At 53.2% G+C, this 19,398-nt stretch overlaps 1 protein-coding gene across 1 annotated transcript; it reads right to left on the bottom strand.

The window, feature by feature from the left end:
- Nucleotides 1-2,025: 2,025 nt before the first annotated feature.
- PARM1 (prostate androgen-regulated mucin-like protein 1) lies at nt 2,026-15,932 on the bottom strand. Its single transcript, XM_074155151.1, has 4 exons — nt 15,881-15,932; nt 3,750-4,469; nt 2,922-3,000; nt 2,026-2,310 (listed from the first exon to the last, which is right to left on the bottom strand). The coding sequence occupies exons 1-4, from the start codon at nt 15,927-15,929 to the stop codon at nt 2,226-2,228; spliced, it is 933 nt and encodes a 310-aa protein (XP_074011252.1). The 5' UTR covers nt 15,930-15,932; the 3' UTR covers nt 2,026-2,225.
- Nucleotides 15,933-19,398: the final 3,466 nt, after the last annotated feature.

Below are 19,398 nucleotides of genomic sequence, written 5' to 3'. Positions count from 1 at the left end.
CCTGGGAAAAATACATATAGCCTCTTCCTTGTGTTGTAGGCAAGAGACATTAATACACTTTTAAGCATCCAAGCGTAGGGTTGAGCAGGAAAGTGGGCCCCATGTGCCAGCCTTGTGGACACGCAGCCTGGTGGCGCTGGGGATGAGACGGCGCCTCCGGTTCTTGCTGCTCATGCAGAGATGAGGTGTGAGTTTGCATGTGAAATTAGACCACACTGATGAGGCCTGGTTTAATTTCTTGGCCAAGCCTTCCTCCTAGAAACTCACAGCGTCCTGTAGAAGGTGACACCCGATTTCTGTTCTCCTTCGTGAAAAAAGAATTTATTCCCCTGGGGAATTGTTGGGGTTTTTTTAAATGAGGGTAATGGCTTTTCCTCTTCCTTTATTCTCTCACTGATTTTAGCAGCCGGTATTTGAGCAAAGTGAGTGATTTTTTTAATAGTTTGGGATGTTTTGGGTTTTTTTAATGTCTGTACTTTGCTGTTACTGGACAGTATTGAGCTGTAGCTCAGGATACAGAGCAGTCCTACCATAAATCTCACCCCATATATGCTCCCAGCCCCAACAGTTTCCCGGGCTGGCTGTTGTTTGAAGGTGAAACAACCATTTGCTGCTTTATTCTCCGTTTCTACACCACTTGAACCAAGAGAGAGCCAGGAACAGCTCAGTATCCACAGCTCAGCTGGAGAGACTGAAGTCTTGCTGTTGAGCCACACAACCAACGCTAATATAAAAAGGAAGGTGAAAGGATGAGCCACTGAAGAGGCTGAAAAAGGCTAGGAAGGAAAAGGAAAATGTGTAATGACTGCATTTCATTTTGGGAAACAGGGCTGGAGGAAATGCTCTCATTTCTCCTGGCCTTTTCAGGTGGCTGTTGTGGTGCTGGCCACCTTTATTACACTCACTTGATGAAAATCAAGAGATGATGCATCTGTTGCAGGAAGCAATCATGCAAACACCCAGAGCTTTGATGTTCCCCAGAACACTTTGTTTAGCAGCCGAGGACGGCAGAGCCTGTTTCCCAGCCTGCGCTGCCGCCGATTAACCCAGAGCAAACCAAAGCCTGTGTTTCAGGTGAGATAGCAGCTCGAGCCTCTCCTGTTTGCATCCCATAGAGAACGGCAGCTTCTTCTTGGTTTCCCTCCCCATAGAAGCCCCGCTGCTCCAGGGCTTTAGCTGTAGCAAAGAGGTATCTTGGAGGATACCCCGATGAACCTCATGCCCTCCCCGTGCAAGAAAACAGTCAGCAATTAAGAGCAGGGACATAAAACACTGTGAACTGGCACATCTCTACCTGCAGAGAGGTGCTGCTGCCTTCCCCAAAACGCCTCCAGGAACTCAATTGTGCCACCATCTTGCCAAGGGCCAGTGGCCAAGAAGTGGCCAAGTGAGGGGCTGGGGGCTGGGATGAGCATCCCCTCCCCAAACCAGCCCTGCCCTCAGCCACCCCCCCAGCTTCACACACCAGTAGCTGAACACATAAATGGGGGATTAAAAAAAAACCCACCCCTTCGCTGTATTTTAGTGAAGTCTTTCAAGGATTAAAAATAAAGCTGCAGAGCAAGCACCCACGTGTGTGAAATGGGGCACCTCTCGGCCCAGGAGCGTGGGTGGTCAGTGCACCTTCCCACAGGCTCCCAGGCTGTGTTTGGGGAAAAAAACCCACAATTAAATGGAAGAAAAAATGAAATTACGAGCTTCTGCACAGAAGCACCCACAGAAAAATAAAGGGAGCAGTGATGGAGCAGCCCTGTAACTGCTCATGGTTCCTGGCAAGGAAAGCCAAAGGATTTCACAGTGGGGTGATGTAGGGAGGTGATTTTGGAGAAAGAGGCTTGTAAAAGCACGGGATACCCCTGCCCGCTGCTGGCTCTGGCTCAGCAGCCCCCATGTCCTCACCCCAAGCTGTTGGGCTGGCTGAACCTCCATCCTCTCCCTTTACCTTCCCCCACCCCTTCCCCTTGGGGAATTTGGGTTCCCTTGCCTTGAAACCAAGTGGCCAATGTGCCCCAGGACCCAGAGTTTCCTACACAAACGCCAAAATTCAGGTTTATTGTAGGCACTGCACACCTGCCCTCTGGTTGCCTGTCGTCCACCGGACCCGCCGTCATCCTGCCCACAGCAGTGGCTTGGCACCTGGGCATCTCCTTGACAGCGGATGTTCTGCTGCAGAAGCGCTTATAAATTAAGGATTTTTTTTTTTTAATATTTTTTCCTCATCCCTGCTAGGAGTCGTCGTAGAGAGGGTTGTTGTAGTTGCCCCAGGAGCCATAGTCATGGTCATCCAAAAGCCTGCCATAGGAGGAGTGCCTGCCAAGGGAAAGCAAACCACCCGGTGTTACTGGTTGCTTTGGTGGTTTATTAGTTATTTTACCGTGGGGCAAAAAATAAATAAATAATGCATGCAAGTCCTCACTGGGACAAGCTTTGGGATATTTCAGCAGGATGCACCAGGACAGCAAATAAGCCCAGGCAAGATTTTGTCCCCTTTGAACCAGAGTGGGATATGCTAGGGAATTAAAACAAGACTTTTGCTCATCTCAGTTGTCAGCAAAGCCTCATTACAGATGCTCAGCGCTGGGCTGTGCTGCTGTTTATTGTCTAAGGCACAGCAAGACCCGTGGCAGCAGCTTGCCCTAGGGATAATTACTGGTTATGACTATGCTGAACAGTGTCTCCAGCATTTGAGGGAGGCTGTTGTAAAACAAGGAAGAAAAACTCTGCTTTTCAACATAGATGTGGTAGAAAATGCAGCTGTGCTGGGACAGGAGGCTGCACCTCACCCCACCGGGTTTGGGGACAGCATCTCCCCAGGGCTTTGCCCCTGAGCATCCCCCTTGCCATGGTGAGAGGGGCTGCAGCCCCGGGGGGGACCACAACTCAAGCACCCCGCCAAGCAGGTGCCCCAAAAACAGCCTTACCTGATCTTGAGGTACGCCGCCGCTCCGAAAACCAGCACCACCACCACGATGACTGTCACAGTTATGGCCACAATGCTCCCTGTGGAGGATCCATCAGAAAGGGCAGTGCTCAGCTCCCCTCTCCCCAGAGTCCCAGCCCCATCACACCCACCCCACACCCCAGCTGCTCCCAATACACCCATGCCAGCCATCTCGGGGGCGGAGAACGACAACAACACACATCCCCTCTCTGCTCCCCAAAGTTCCTGCAGAGGATGCTGGGCACCTCTATGTTTTTGCCGTGACCCCCTTCTCATAAAGGCAGGGGTAAAACACAGCTGGGCTCTGCTTTTTTTCCCTGATGCTCCTCCCTTCACCAGGCAACATTTAGTGCTGAGCCAAGGCTAGAAAATGCTCCAGATCCTTCCCTTTTCTGGCCTTATGAAGCACTTTTAAGCTATCCGAGCTTGCAGAAGAGGACAGGTGAAAGCTAGTATCAGATTAGCGAGTCTCCAGGACGGAGAAGAAAAACCTACATCTTCCTAACTCAGGCTGTACCCACCATCCAGGCACTTGTTTCCTCTCATCCTTATGCGTTTCAAGTAAAATTTGCAACTAAGGATTTTATTCACACCTCCAGGCAACTGAGGTTTGGTATCTATGGCTCCTTGTCTCCACCAGTGGAGCAGATAACATAGGCTCCTGCAGGAAAGCTCAGCTGTTGCTGATTGGTGCTCTCAGAAAGTTGACACCTCTTCCCTTCCAATTCGGGTGGTCCGCCCCTCTTATCTAAGCACCTTGAGGGTGATATTATATCTATATATGCATATGGAGAGTGGTGGTGCTCACCTGCACTCAAGGCACGCGGGACCTCTTCCATGGTGACTCCAGTGGACAGGGTGGTTTTGTCCATGGTCATGGCCTTGACTGTGGTGGGGCTCGTCACGGTCTCTGGGGGGGATGTTGGCTCCACAGCCAGGCTTGATGCCATGGCCAGTGTCCCCAGAGAAGGGAATTCCTTAGTCAGCGCTGGTGGCTGGGTGGTGCTGGGTCTCACGAGGACAGATGTTGGGGACAAGACCATCCCAGTGGATGAGTACAGGTCGCTGGTGGGGAGGGAAGAGGATGACGATGATGATGATGAAGGAGGTATACCCGTGGGGCTGGCAGCTGCCCCCAGATCCATCGTGCCTCTTGCCAAGGTGGCAGTATTTGCTGTCCGAAGACCTGGGGCTGTCTCCAAGATTGGTGGCACCAAGCTGGGGTTGGAAGATACGGATGGGCTGTCTGCTGTGGTGATGGTGGTTGCAATGATGGAGCTCACATTGACGGAGGCAGGAGCAGGGGACAGTGCTGCCGTGGGAGTAGCATTGTGGCCATCCCTCTCCGCTAGCCTGGGGGACACCCCATCTCTGGAAGGTCCTGTGGACATGGGTAGCGAGGGCTGGCCAGAAGCTGGTGTGGAGACTGAAACTGCATCCCTGGAGCCCGGCCCCACTGGGATCCTCTCTGAGGGGAAGGGAGGGCTGGTGGGGGCAAGGGGTGATGCTGTGGAGTCATTGCCCAGTCCTAGGAGTGAGACAAAGAAGTATTAATAATAGGAAAATCCTTGGGGCAATGTGGGGTTTGGGTGAACACTTAAGGGCTTGGGAATGAAGCTGGAAATAAGTTTATTGTTTTTAAAATGCTGAGAGCCATCTAAAAATAAAGATAAGGGAAACATCTCTGTGTAGCTAGAGGTGAGGTTTAAACCAGACCACTTGCCCCAGCATGGGTCAGCACCGTTTTTCCCCAAGGTTGGGATCCCTCCCCCGTCCCCAGTCACCTCCTCCATCTTCCCAGCATCTCCTCCCAGCATCTCCTCCCAGCAGCCGGCAAAGCAGCAGGGGAGCAAGATCCTCCTCAGCAGCAACCACCACGCAGCTGGGAATGATAACACAAGATGCCTCTTTCTTCTCTCCCCCCATTTCCTTGTGTATTCATTCATTTGTCTCCATTTCTTAGCATGAAGATGAGTCATTTTTTCCTCTCTCCTCACCAGCACTCTGCTGGGGCTTCTCCCCGCCCCCCTCTTCTTTCTACTCTCCAAGGTTAAACTCAGCACTGGACCAGCACTAGCAACTAGCTCCCTCGGCACTGCTGGGCCCAGGGAAGAGCATCCCAACACTAAGTGACATCAGGAGGGATTTTTATTCCCATGCATTCATTTATTTACACCCCCAGAGCATCCCAAGCCCAGCACTGGGAAGAGCAAGAACTTGCTCCGGTGCAAACAAGCTGCAAAAAACTAATTATTACATGAACACGGAGGACAAAAAACACTCAGCAAGATGCTGATTTTGTGGGAACCCTGAAACCAAACTCCCACCTCAACTCCAGAGACAGGAGCTTGGTGCTTATATAAGTAAAAAACAACAGCAGTGAGAACAGAGACAACTATCTTGGTAGATCTTTGTGAGTAGGGGCTTGCAGATCATACACGGCTCGGCATCGCTGGTGGGCACATAAGGCTCTCCTCCCCATCACCAAGCCACCCTCCAAGGAGATATTGTCAACCACCACAGCAAAATCTGCTGTCCCCCTGAAGTCAAACTGAAATGCCACCCATGCAGGTGACACCCAAGGTAGTAACAAAGGTCCCAATCTGCACCAGAGTTGTGTTTTAGATGGAACAGAGCGGTTGCTGGCCCACCATGCGACTCTTACTACACATAAAGCTGCACCAAGAAAGAGTGGCACGGGAAGGACTCAAATGTGGGAGCAGAGGGTCCTCCAGCAAAGCCCCTCACTGCTAAGCACCCAGGAGAGCCACAAGGCTCCCAGGGCACAGACAGCACCTCATGCTGAAGGAGACACAGAAACTCCTGTGGTGGGATGGAACTCCTGTGGTGGGTGGAAATGGTGGGATGCAGCACCCGTGAGCAGGGACTCACTAAACCATGTTTTTGGGTGTTTTCAGCTATCAGCACAAACAGAAGGCTGCAGGTGTCTCATACGGCTTCACTTAACCCACACTTCTTCAGTGGAGGAGGACAGAAGAAGGGACATCTCAGCTAAGGGCCTCCAGCACACGGCGACAGGCACTGGGTACATAGCACAACCTTTCATGAAGGCATTTTCTGTCTAGAAACTGCAAACATATGCCTGTCCGGGCATTTAAAGCCAGCTCTGGGGCATGGCTTCTACAAGAGCTCAAGGCATTTAAAAGCACAAGTCTAAAACTTTTTCTCCTGGCCCTGTAGAGATCCCTGTGGTAGACCTCATTTCCCAGGCAGGAGGGTCTGGGAAGTGGGACTGGTGCCACGAGTGCTCTTCTCCCAGGGACAGGCACTTGGAGATGCCTGAGCTTTCACCCACCACAGGCTCTCGGTCTGCTGAGGCACAAGGCTGACAGACCTTAGGATAAGGGAGAGGAGATGGATGACAAGCTGGAGTCCGGTTACCAAATAGGCCACCTGGCTCAGCATCCTGATTTCCACGCCCAGCCCAACCACAGCAGCAGGGAAGCACACAGACATCCCACCTCCTCCTTCCCAGCTTCCCAAATCACACCAGGCTCCTGCAACGCTTCTGCTGTCAACTGGGCACTCTGATATCTCCTCATCCCAAGACCTCTACATCTCAGGCTCCCTGGCTAATGCCTGGGAGTTACTGGCATGTGAACTTGAGCTGCATTGCTGTGATAATCCTGAGCTTAGAAGCCATTAGTTCAGATGAATGCACTGGTTTTCACAGCTTGGCTTCACCCACAGCATCTCATCCAGACAAAGCCTGCCCACAGCGCTGGCTCCATCCAACAAACCTGACGGGTCCCCACTCATCCTGTCCCTTCCTCCTGCAGAGGCTGGGGGCTCACTTGCTCAGTTTGGCCCCTGCAACACCATAAAACCAATTATCCCTTGTGCTGCTCCATCCCCTTGCATAGCTCTCCACGCTGATGTGCCACAGGGAGCAAGTGTCAAGTCCTATGCCAGTGTGGTGGGACCTGCAAAGCACCTACAGCAACATCTGTTAGGGACCAACATTTAGTACATCACTTTCAGTGGCCAGAAATAAGCTGCAAGAATCTGCCTCCTCAGCATGTTGATATTGAGGTGCAAGCGGTTGATTTGTGCTCTTTTTGCTTTTACATAGGTAACCCCCCCTTGCCCTTTCTTGGCTGGGTTGAAGCATCCCCATATGGTCTTGCTAACACTCTCATTTGGGGAACAGGTGGCAGAGTACAAAGAAGGGAGGCTGTCAAAACTGCATCTCCTTTTTTAAGATAAAGAAGGCACAAGTGCCATTTCTAGCAGGCAATGTTAGCCCACAACCTCCCACAGGGCAGGAGCTGAAGGTGCCATCAGCCACAACCCCGGGAGAGCACAGCCCACTGGTTTTCATGGCCACGGCTGGGACACGAAATCCCTGGCTGGTTTCATGAGGAGCATTGAGCAACAGGGCCTTTCTCAAGGATTTAACACCATGCAGCCATCCTGGGTCTTAGACAAGAGGAGGCATGGTCTCTGCCAGAGGGCAGGTCTGCTTTAGAGATGCATGGGTGGAAAGGTGTATCAGCAACACACTGACATAAAGGCAGGAGTGAAGAATCCAAGTACTCTGGCCCAGCATGCTCCACCAGCATCCCCGTGCCCACACTTCTGGCCTTAGATAACTGGATTATTTCCCCCCCCACACAAGCTACACCAACACCAAGTCAGCAGTGATGCAAGGCATCATCACCGCAAATGCTATTGCAACAGCAAACCCCTCAACCTCCGCAACGCTGCCTGAAGGTACCCAGTTGACCTGACATGGCATTGCCAAGAGCAGCTTCCAGCTCATGCAAGGCCTGAACAGAACACTCATCACATGTTTAAAGAGGTCTACACTGGAGATGTCTCAGCCAGGGTAGAAATCACCTGCCCTGGGGTAGCAGAGGATGCTGGAAGTGCTGAGAAACCTAGACCAAACATCCCTTGACGCTTGGTGTTCTTCAGATCAGTGTTCAACATCTGTCTGTATTCTGTAAAATAATCCTTTCTCCATCACACCTTGGCATTTCAGATGTGTAGCTTCTCCAACAGGTAGCTTCTGCAGCCCACAGCATGACATGTTGCTGTTATATCAAGCACAGCAGGACCATCTTAGGGCTGGTGGCACCTTGCAAGTTTATTACTTCTCTGTAAATGTAGATGCTTCCAGCATCTCTTGGACACAAGCAGCTTACTACCTCTCTGCAAAGCCTTCCCATGTTGCTTGCTTGTGCTTTGGGTCAGCAGAGCTCTCATGATCTGCTTGAACTTCGGAAGCAAACCAGTGAGGACCTCAAAAAGCAGGCAATACTGCTAGCCAGGATGAGTCAGGAAGTTTCCGATAATATCTAAGGGGTATAAATTCAGAGAGTGAGCCAAAACTGGATGCAGGAACAATCCTTGGCCGCTGGCTGAGCGTTCCCAGCCAAGAAGGTCACAAGTCACAGGGATATTTCCCAGGAGAGCAAGCACAGCCGAAGGCAGCCCTGGTTCTCCCTATCTCCCCCTGCTCCTGCAGCTTCCTTGCCAGCCAAGCTTTGGTTTCCAGATCAATAGTGCTGCATTAATCTCTGCTAGCAAACCCTGCCTGTGCCAGCCCTCTGCTGTCCTCTTGTTCCCCTGAGCCATCACCTCCATTGGGTCATCTGGGACCCAGCAACTGCCCTGGGGTCCAGCCCTGACCCACAGCCCATCACCCCCTCACGTGCAGGCTGTGCCCCTTGGCACTGTGGGGAAAGCCCAGCCAGGATCCCAGAGGCAATGCAGGCTGGTTCTCAGCCAAGTTAGGATGAGGGGACAAAAAGGACCTTGCTGAGGACCTCCTTGGCTGATAGCTCCACATGTCCTCACGCCACTGCACCCAGCTCGTGGACAGCCTGCACTACAGGTGGGGGCTGCCTGTCCCCAGGGAGCTGGGTGGCCAGATCACCCAGCCTGTCTGCAAGCCCAGTCCTCTACCAACACATCTGAAAAGGGGGGGTGAGTGGGTGGGAAAAAGCCAGGGTGGGGGTTTCCTTGTTTCTCCAACACCTGGTCTTGTAGGAGCTGCAGCTGTGAGCAGGAACCAGAGCAGTGCACTGGAACAAGGGACAAAAAAACCCAAAACACTAGAAAACTTCTTTTAGGACCACATGACTTCAATGGCTAAAAAAACCTCAAACAGGGGTTGTCAGAGGGACTGAAGGGTGTCAGCTATCAGAGGATGCTGAGCATAGCTCGGCCCTGTGGAATTTGCCCATCTAATTCACTTAAGGCAGTTGACCACCCCCCTAGAATCCAGCTCAGAGCAGAGGCAGGCAAGGGACTGCCAGGACATGGTAAATGCCTAGGAAAACTGCAGTGTCACACTTTGCAGCCACATGTGAGCGTTGAAAGGTCCTTTTTCTACGTTGCCTTCCTTCAGAATATGGGAAGAAGCCAAGAAAAGAAAACCCCAAATCCCTGTAATTCAAATATTTTGCTCTTAGGGAATATTAATCATAATCACCCACCAACCCAAGAAATGAACGATCCACCTGATGGATTATCTCCCTCTCCCATTTGCATGCTGTTCTGCTGGCTTCTGCAAGCCATGCAAAGGTGGAGGTCTCACCCTTGCAGAAGCTGAATGCTTCTCATGCTCTGCTTGGGAACAAGACCTGGGCTGGCAGCCTCTCCAGCAACACATTTCTCAGGCACTCCAGAAGCCATCACAGCAAGATTTTAAATTGTTCTGCCAGCTGAAACACCGCATAAAAACAAGAGAACATCTCTAGCCCAAGTGAATGACATCAGATGGAGCAGCCATGCCGCAGCAAACAAACATCCACTGATAAGGCAGAGATGGAGCTGTCAACGAGCTTTGCTTCATGACTCATCACATCTGGGCTAACTACCAGAAGGTCCCCATGACCTAACCCACTCACCACACACAGTAGTGCTCTCATCCTGAATTAACTAAGGCACCCACACCCCAGCTGCAGCAGGTGATGCTCCTCTAGCAGCTAAGGCCCTAGGGATAACATAGGTTTCTGTAACATTAATATTATTGCATTCTTATCCCTCCCAGCAGCTTATCCTGACTGTACTTACACATGGAATCTAACCACCCTTTCTGAACAAGAAATACAACAACAGATGGGGAATAAGCCACTGCAACAAGGAGGTCTGGTGAGCACCCACACAGACCTTGCTTATGCAGCAAGGTTGGGTACCACTCAGCAGCTGCTTCTGGGGCAGGTACTAACAAAAGCACCTGAACAAAACCATACCTAAGCAACATGTTCAGCTTATGATCTCTGCTTTTGAAAGCGGAAGTCAACAGTAATCTTACTGCATACCTACAAGATGTATCCAGGATAGATAAAAAAGGATGCTGATATAGTCCCATCCTCTGCTCAAAACAAGAGAGCACATTAGATTTGGGGTCAACAGAGAAAACAAAATTAGAAACCAAGTCAGAACATCAGTCCAAACCGAGGAAGAAGAGGTTAGAAACAACCTACTGACAACACAGATCCAAAAAATACCACCCAATACCACAGGCATATGCATCCACCACTCAGTTGAGACAAGCAGTGAGGACCTGAGCCTGAGCTTAAATGGAGGTCCCGACCCAGTGGGGTGAGCACTGGGGGTCCCAGGCAAGGTTCATCAGGGTGACTAGGGGCTACTAGCACACTTGGGGGTTCCAACATAAAAGCTCGGGGCTGGAGCTGTGTCCTTTCTGCTCAGGACTGCTAAGAGTATAGGAAAATAATTATAGGTAATTAATTGTAAATGATAGTGCTAGTGAGGGAAAGCAAGTCCACAGGGGTGAGTTCTTCTTTCAACTTTTTCAGAGGAGCAACTGGGCCCTAAAAACCAAGGTAAGTTTGCATGGCTCAGTCTGGATGCTGTGTTGGGTGATGCAGAATGTTTTTTGACCTTCTGCAGGTCAGGTCCTGTATTGTGTTGGTTCTCACCAATTAATGACGATAGAGCAATCCTGTCTCCTGATCCTGCAGCGTGCGTTGGTTTATTACCGGGTTAAGTCATGCAGAGCAGTAAAACAATTTATGTTTAAATATAGGGTAAGGACTTCCTGTTCATGGCCTTGTTGGCTTGGGTTTGGTTTCTGTGGCTGGGGATTCTCACACCTTGTGCTGTTTTTTGCAGTTCCCTTCCCCCCTGCTCCTGCTCAGGTGTAACTTTTACTGTGCTATTTCTGTTTAGCTATAAAACTGGTAGTATCTAGCTGTGGATGGCTAAAGGTCCCATTGTAGTGGCTAAAACTAAATAAAGCTGCTTCTTGCTTTGGGTTCAACTTGTTTTTCAAGCTGTTCAGCGCTGGGCTGCCTCACCTTCTCTGTCACCATGTAATTTGGGCTTTGGTGTTGCTCATCTCTCTGCTCTGGTTGGAGGGTTCCATTTGCAGTAAATAAGGGTCTGACTAAGCTCTGCACTGATACAGCAGAGGAAGAAGGATGATATGGTGGTTGTCTTTGGTATTGAGCTCACATCTCAGCTCCTCTAGGGCACTGCTGCAGAGCCCTGTTTTGTTATCCCCAAGAAATGAGGATGATGGGGTGATCTGGGAGCAGCTCTGCAGGGCCTGAGCTCTGGCTCAGACCCAACAACCTTCCCACACCATCTCATAGGGAGCACCCAGCCAGGTTGGTACTGGGAAACGGCAACTCATGCGGACATCTCTGTCCCCAAGAGTCGAGCTTAGAATAAACCGAGGCCAACATAGTGGCTCTCCAGGTCTATAGCAAACCTCCGGCGCCACATGTGCTTGCTGGTGACCTATAATGCTAGCAGCAGCAGGAGCACCCCTGGGTGATGTGCTGCTTCCTTGCTGCCTGCTCAGCTCCTGCTGTATCACTTTCCTTTTCAACGTCAGGTTGTGTCGGCGACGGTATAAAACCAGTTGTGAAGGGAGGAAGAAACCAAGTGAGAAAATCAGGGGCCAGAAACACCAACAGCTAAAAGGCAAAGCTATCCAACAACTGCGTAAAGAAGTCAAGGCTGTCAGATCAAATAAATCTGCAGTTGCTTGTGATTTACTGGCAAGCCGAGCTGGCTTCCTGCGTGATTAGTTTTCTTCTGCTGCATGGTCGTTAAGTGGTTTAGGTCTAATTGCTCCAAAGCCTGAAGCTTTCTGTAGCTAAGAGAAACAGCTATGCAATGGAAATCAATGTGCTGTCTCCATGTGCCCCTCACCATCCAGTGGCCCCATCTCTGGGGGAGAGGCCATTCCAAACATGCAGCTGGCCAGGGCACCCTGGGGACGTCCCTTGGCAGCCCTCCATGAGGATGCAGCCCCCCAGGGGTTGCTGCTGAGCAAACCCATCAGTATCCACCTTCCTGGAGGTAGGTGTTGTACCAGCATCTCGTGTAGATGCATAGCCTGCCTTTTGCAAAAGGCAAGAGCAAAGTCCACGTGGCCAAACAGATAAAGCTGGGGGCTTTGGGCAAGCTGGCAAGGAGAGGCTCCAAGTGAGGTCTTTACTGGCTGGTGGGTTACAGCCTGGCTTGGGAGCAGCAGCTGCTCTTCTCCAGGCTATTGCATGGGAGGAAGGAGCTAACAGGGGGGCCTGGCTTGCTCTTGCATGCTTTTCAGCCCCTGAGGGAAGCTGCTGCAGGCAGATTGCTCTTGAGGAACCAGGCAGACAGCTTCACCACCCTGCAGTCGCTGCTCTTCCCAGCTAAAAATGATCATGCCAACTTTTAAAATAAAGATGGTTGCCAGCCTGCTGCACGGTCCCTATGACCAGCTCCTTCCTTGACTAGGGAAGCCTGGGGTGAGTGTCCAAGACCTCCTTAGGCAACCATCTGCCCTAATGTCCAAACCCAGCAGCAAGAGCTGTTTGTTGCACAACAAACCCGCCCTTCACAGCAGCTGCAGAGTTTGGTGGCCACACCACCCTCCATGCAAAGAAAACGTGATGTTTCCCCCCATCACCAGGTGTTGCTTAATTATTCAACACATTAAGCACTTTATCCTGATGTTGCCATGAAATTATAGCAGAAAAGAAGTTGAAAAGTAGTATTTAGACGGATTTTTTTTCCGAGAGTGACAAAGCAACCTGTGACTTCTGGTCAACCCATACAGAGGTGTCTGGGGGACACCTGGGGTGGAAAGCTTCTTCATTCCCAGACAACCTCTGGCTGGCAGAGCCCTGTCCCACTCCTTGGGGTGTGCTGGCAGGCTGTCACCTTGCATGGTGGCTTTAGCTGATTGCTGGGCATAATGAGGCTGCTGAGCAGTGTGGGAACCTTTCCTCTTGGTGTGAGCTTTGCCCTCATTAAAAGCACTACTTTACAACACCAGCTCTTTCCAAAATGATTTTTTGCTTGATATAAAAAAAAAAAAAAAATTACTTTAGATGGTGCATGTTTTATTTTTGAAACATGCAAACGTGTGTTACGCTGTGCTTATTTCCCTGGGATGTTACACCACGGGAGGAGAAAACATTTGTCAGCTCATTGGGCTGGGATGCTGGCAGAGGGACCTGCCTGCCCCTGCAGCTGGGCTTGGGCCCCCTCACTGTACACTTTCCCAGGATTTTCTTGGATACGGCTCTCGAGCCAGATAGGCATGTTGCAAACAGCAGCTCTGCCCAAGTGACACCACAGCAGCTAAATAATTTTCCTGGCTAGCTGCTAATTACTGCTTCTAGGTGCAGTTTTCAATGCATGTCAGCCCCATCCCAGCCTCCCCCAGGAGGGGAAGCCATCAGGTTCAGCAGAGGAATTTCTGAGCATCCTCTAATATTAGAGGCCAAAACTTGTTTGTTTGGGCTGGGACAGGGGATAATTAACTACCCATCTCCCCTGTCCTTCAGCTCACATACTGGGGAGCGGGTCCGGGAGCACTCAAAGCATTGTCTCCTCTGTGGCAGCTCAAAGCAGCCCATGTGCCAGGCTCCAGAGACCCCCAAAAAGCAGCTTTTTCTCCCCGGAGGGTCCTTGCAGGAGCACCTGAAGCCTTTAAAGCTAAAAGCTGCTTCTTGCAGGTACTTTAAAACATCTCAGCTGCCAGCTGGGGAGCAGTGGATTGCTAAAGGGGAAAGTGGGCTCAGGGCTGCAGCAACTGGGTGTTTGTATGGCGCCAGGCATCATGTCAGGAAAGCAGGTTTGAATTTCCATCCAGAGTACAAAGTAATAATAGGATAAAAACTTCCTTGTACAAGATGCTATTATTTCATTAGGTGGCCAGGCAAAGCCCAATCTCATTTTACTCCTGCCCAGTGACGTCCTCTCTGTCACTAAGTCCAGAAGAATGAGCTCGAAGCATATTTAAATCATGCTCTTTGTTTTCTCACTGGTAATAAATATATATATTTTAAGTATTATTTCTATGGGGACAAAGAAGTAGTAGAAAGCATCCAAAAGATTCTGGCTTTGAGGGTGTTTGGGAGCAGCCTGAGAGCCATGGGAAGTGTACTCCAGGGAAATCTTTCCCGGCTCTTGTGCCAAGCCTCGCTGGCGTTGGTGCTTTAGGGAGGGATGGTCGTGGGAACAGCTTTGGGTTTGACCCAGGCGCTGGGAAAAACCCGCCTCCCAACCCCAAAGTGGCTGAGAGCTGACTCCCAGCAGAGGCTGGCTGCTTTCAAGTGGCTCGCCAAGGCAGTGGCCAAATTGTGGCCAGGCAGAAGCCCGTAAAGGAGGCGAGTGGCATCCCTGTGGAGCAAAATGGAGGTTCATACCCACCCCTCCCAAATGCACTTGCTTGGAAAGTACCAAAACAAGAGCTTGTTGGTAAACTCCTCCGTTACAAGGAGAAGGATTGAGCCAGCTCTCCCTCCTCTTGCACTAGTGGGGTCACTTAACAGGGGAAGATCTCCCTCAAGCTGATGTGGTCCAGGATGATCATAGAGTTATCATAGAACGGTTTGGGTTGAAGGGATGGACCTTAAAGACCACCCAGTTCCAACCCCCCTGCCATGGGCATGGACACCTTCCACTAGAGCAGGTAGCTCAAAGCCCCGTCCAATCTGGCCTTGAACACCTCCAGGGATGGGGCACCCACAGCTTCCCTGGGCAACCTGCTTGGTTTGCTGATGGTTTGCTGCTCCTGCAGACGTGGCCTTCCTCGGCTGCTGTTTTGGGGACATGGCTGCTGGCTGCGGGCTTTCGCAGGTAGCTCCAAACCTCACCCAGCCTCGTCCCCTCGCGCTGCTCTGCTGCACGCCAAGAGCCATTTAATAATAACAGCTTTGCCCGATGTGTTTCTCCTCGTGCGCGTCCCCGTCGCTCGGTTATGCAAGTGTGTTTGTCATGTTTCTGAGCAAGCAGCTCTTCATGTTGTTTATTAAAAACCCAGCCTGGACAGAGGGATAACCTGTGCATGCTGTCATTTGAAAGTGCTCCCTGTCGCACCAGCCAGGGACTGAACTGTCTCCTCTGACTGTCTTAGTGGGCAAGAGATGTCAAACGGGGTGTTTCTATGAAATGGGGGGGTTGATATTGCCGGGAAGCAGGAGGAGAGACATGCCTTCAGCTGGTTGGGGAAAGTGCCAGGTGCTGGGTGTGCAGGAGTCCCTGCTCAAGGCCAGGGTGAGCAATAAAAGCTCATTCAAAGCAGGGACCATGCTGGGAAGGGGGATGCGAGGCTGGGGACGTGAGCTCCAGCCCGGGCAGGGGGCCTGCCCGCAAGGAGATGCTGGTGGTCCGCTGAAGTTGTCCTCCTGCACCCCAGCTTCAGAATCAGCCAGGGACCCGGCTGGGGAGAGAGGGGCAAAATGCCTCTCGCCCCCCAGCCCTACTGGTGTCCTGGTGGCCGTGGGCACAGCGTGTGTGTGAGTGGGGACCAGTGTGGGGGGTGCTCTGCGGAGCCCTCCCCCGGGCATCCTGCTTCTCTCGGGGGGGATCCGGGCTGCCTCCGGCAAGGCGGGGGCTGCTTTCCCCCCCCCCCCGTCCCCATCGCATCTCTCCCAGCCCGACAGCGGGCGTCCCCGGTACCCTCCCCCTCCCCATCCCGGTGCGGCGGCCCGTGCTTACCTGCCGGGAGGAGGAGGAGGGCGAGGAGGAGGCGGCAGCAGCAGCCCATGGTGCCGGCGGGGCTGGCAGCCGCGGCGGGAGGGACGCACCGCCCGGCCCAGCTGCCCGCCCGCCGCCGCCGCCCCGGTCCGGCCCCCCCCGCCGCCGCCACCGCCCCCCCGGGTCCAGCGCCGGTCGCACAGCGGCACCTGCCGGCACCGGGGACCGCGGCGGGGCAGCGGGTATAGGATGCAGGGCATCAGCAGTGGGTATCAGGGACCGGCCGTAGGGTACCAGGCGCTGGGCAGTCCATAGCGGGGACGGGCACTGGGATTGGGTGGTGACACTGGGTCTGGGACACCCTTGGGGTAAGGCACTGGGCACCCAACACTGGTACTGGGTGCTGAGGACCCCACCAGGAGCCAGCCTCAAGCGTAGGACACTGTTAGTGGGCATCACACAACGGGCACGGGGTGCTCTTGTCCCAACTGGTGGCATCAGGGCGGGAGCTCGGGGTACCCTGTGGCATTGTCCCTTGGCCCTGTCCTTCCTCAGGGCTCATGCTGGCTCTTTCCTGAATTTTAAAGAAACAAATGCTGTGTGTACCTTGCTAGGACATCCCTCTTCTCCCAGGGGGATGTGGGGCAGAGGCCATCTCCTGCCACGGCTGAATGGGGCTGCCCCTGCCTGTCCTCATGGCTGAGCACCGCCAACTGCCACATCCAGGGCTCACGGCAGGGGACACTCCAGGTACCTGCATCATGGGGAGCCAGGCCAGAGCTGGGCAGCCATGGCCCTGCCTTTCCACGGCATGAAGAGCTCACAAAATGCAGCTCCCGGTGCCCAAAGGACCCAACCAGGAGCCACCTGCGGCACAGCAGGAGGCACAAGTGCCATTTTCTTACCTCTTTCCTTTTGGAAAGTGTTTTGCTGCAGGTGAAATGTTTTCAGGGTGAACTCATCTTCTTCGGGCTTTTGCACACTCGCTATGAAAAAGGATGTGCTTGAACCCGGGCCATGGCCGAGCCGTCTTTAACAGGGGTTACGCAGCCATCTATTCTGCTGCATTGTGTGGCGTTTTCTCTGGATGGATCCTGGCTCCGGGCCTAAAACAGCGGGACACAAAATCTAACTCAGCTGCCATTTCTGGAGCAGCCAGGGTGCCGGCTGCCCTGCCGTACATCGGGCACCTCAGCTCTCCGTGAAACCCTTTCTCTGCTTGGGAGGAGGAAAAATAATGCTGTTATCGCTGCAGGAACTTGGCGCCGTGGGAACTGCGTGATAATTTCCCTGCCGCTGGTCTCCCATCCTTATTTTGACTTACTTGACTTGAAGGTGCTGCATGTTTCCATGGGAAGGAGGAGGTTTCTGAGAAGAGGGCAGGGCTGGACACAGCCACCGCTCCCCACAGTGGCATTGGGTGCAAACCCCACGCTTGAGCTGGGTGCCGGGGTGCCAAGGGCTGGGCTGTGGGAGGCCTTGAACATTCCTGCCAGGCACTGTCCTCAGGCTCCAGCTGCCATCTGCTGGTCTCATCAGCATGGTCACCTGAGCAGGGCTACCTCTGCCTGACCACCTCTGCCTGGTCTCATCAGCATGGCCACCTCAGTAGGGCCACACCTGCCTGATCAGCTTTGCCTGACCACCTCTGCCTGATCTCCCCTGCCTGCTCTCATCAGCATGGCCACCTCTGCTTAGCTGCCACTGCCTGGACTCATCGACATAGTCACCTCAGTGGAGCCACACCTGCATGGTCACCTCTGCGTGGTCTTGTTGGCACGGTCACCTCTGCTTTGCCTCGTCAGTAGGGCCACACCTGCCTGGTCACCTCTGAGTGGTCACATCTGCCTGATCACCCCTGCCCGGTCTCATCAGCATGGTCACCTCAGCAGGACCACCTCTTCCTGGTCTCATCAGTAGGGCCACCTTGCCTCAACTACCTGGCCCCCTCTGCGTGGCCACCTCTGCCTGTTCTAATTGTTAGGGCCACATCTGCCTGGTCACCGTGGCACAGCTAGCTCTGCCTGGCCACATCTGGGGGTGACATCTGCCTGGCCACACAGGTCTCTGGGCCTCCCCCAGGGAAGGTGTGATACAGCTACACTGAGAGCAGAGGATATACATCCAGTGAGATGTCCCTTTTTGGACATACCTTCTGCCAGCCCTTCCCTGTTCCTACTGGAGAATGGAAACCATTGCCTCTGGTGACATCTGCCTTGGGTCTCCAGCTCTTTCAAAATCTCTTTAAAATGCTTTTTCTCCCTAGTTGTATCCAGATATGAAGGATGCCGAAGGGAGACAGTTTTCTTTTGGTGGGCACAAGGGTTTTTGCTGCCTGCTCCCTGCCTTTGCCCACCCCACTGGGATGAAGCTGGCTCCTCTTGGGTGGCCCCGTGCTGCATCCAGGTGCCAGCTGCCAGTTTCCCCGGTCTTGCCCAAGTCCCCGCTGTCCCCACCAGAGCTTTGCAACGTTTCTATGGTGGTTTAGCACACACTGTCTGCTCTCAGGGGGCCGGGACTGGGGTCTACCCCCACCACTGTCCAGGAAACGGGGTGGTCGCAAGGCAAGGGACCAGCAGTATCAGCATGCCAGAGCCTGAGGCTGGGTTTTTTGGCTGGCTGGGACCACGGGAGCTCACTCACCCCCTGGCCAGTGGCCAAATGGCATGGCTGGGTGGCTGCCAGCGCTTGCATTAATAGCTGCCAGCCTGCGGTTTGAGGTCACCCGTTCTTTCCAGTCTTTCATTTCCCGCCTCCCCCCGCCTTATTTCACGCCTATAACGACACCGAGCAGGCAGCAGCCCCACCGCCCCTCCCTGCCTGCGCTCCTCTTCACCGGGAGAAGCTCTTTTTGCTTTCCTTGGGGCCAGGACAGCATCAGCTCATGACACCGCAACCCGACTGAGCAACACCAGATGCTAAGAGGGGACGTGCCAGCACCCTGGGGGACACCTTCACTGCTGAGTACTTTCATCCTCCCCAGGACATCGCTCCGGGGACCAGAAACATCCTCCCAGCCTCCACAAGGCAAAAAAAAACCACCCAAGGCCAGCCTGTAGAAGGTTTATGCCAAGGCACAGCCCCTCGCAAAATAATTTGTAGCTGCCGTCATTCCCTGCCAAGGGCTTTGGGAGGGTGTTTTATTAGCAGCTTGCTATGAATACATCTCCCTTTTCATAACACGCCGCCCAGGGATAAATAGCTTTGGGGAGGTGAGGCTGGGCTCTGGCTGCACGCCCTCTGTCCCTTTGGGGAGGGGAACGCCCGAAGCCCCCCCCCCCCCTCAGAAACCGGGGTGGTGGGACTTGGGGAGGGGTCCCTCTTGCTCCCCGAACCCCCAGGGGTGCCGGGACGAGGCACCTGCTCGACGCCTCCTGCGCTGGCCGTTCCCGGCAGGACGGGCAGGTGGATAATGCGGGAGGGGGGGACACACACGACAGGCGTCGCGGGGGGAGACCGGGCCGGGGAGGAGCACCACCGGACCACCAAGGGATGCCACCAGCGGGGTAGGAGCCGGGCAGCTGGAGGAGGAAAAGGAG

Source organism: Numenius arquata, chromosome 10, assembly GCF_964106895.1.
Source record: "Numenius arquata chromosome 10, bNumArq3.hap1.1, whole genome shotgun sequence".
Classification (NCBI taxonomy): Eukaryota; Metazoa; Chordata; class Aves; order Charadriiformes; family Scolopacidae; genus Numenius; species Numenius arquata.
The sequence above is the reverse complement of the archived record's forward strand: the minus strand, read 5'-3'. Positions and strand labels throughout refer to the sequence as shown.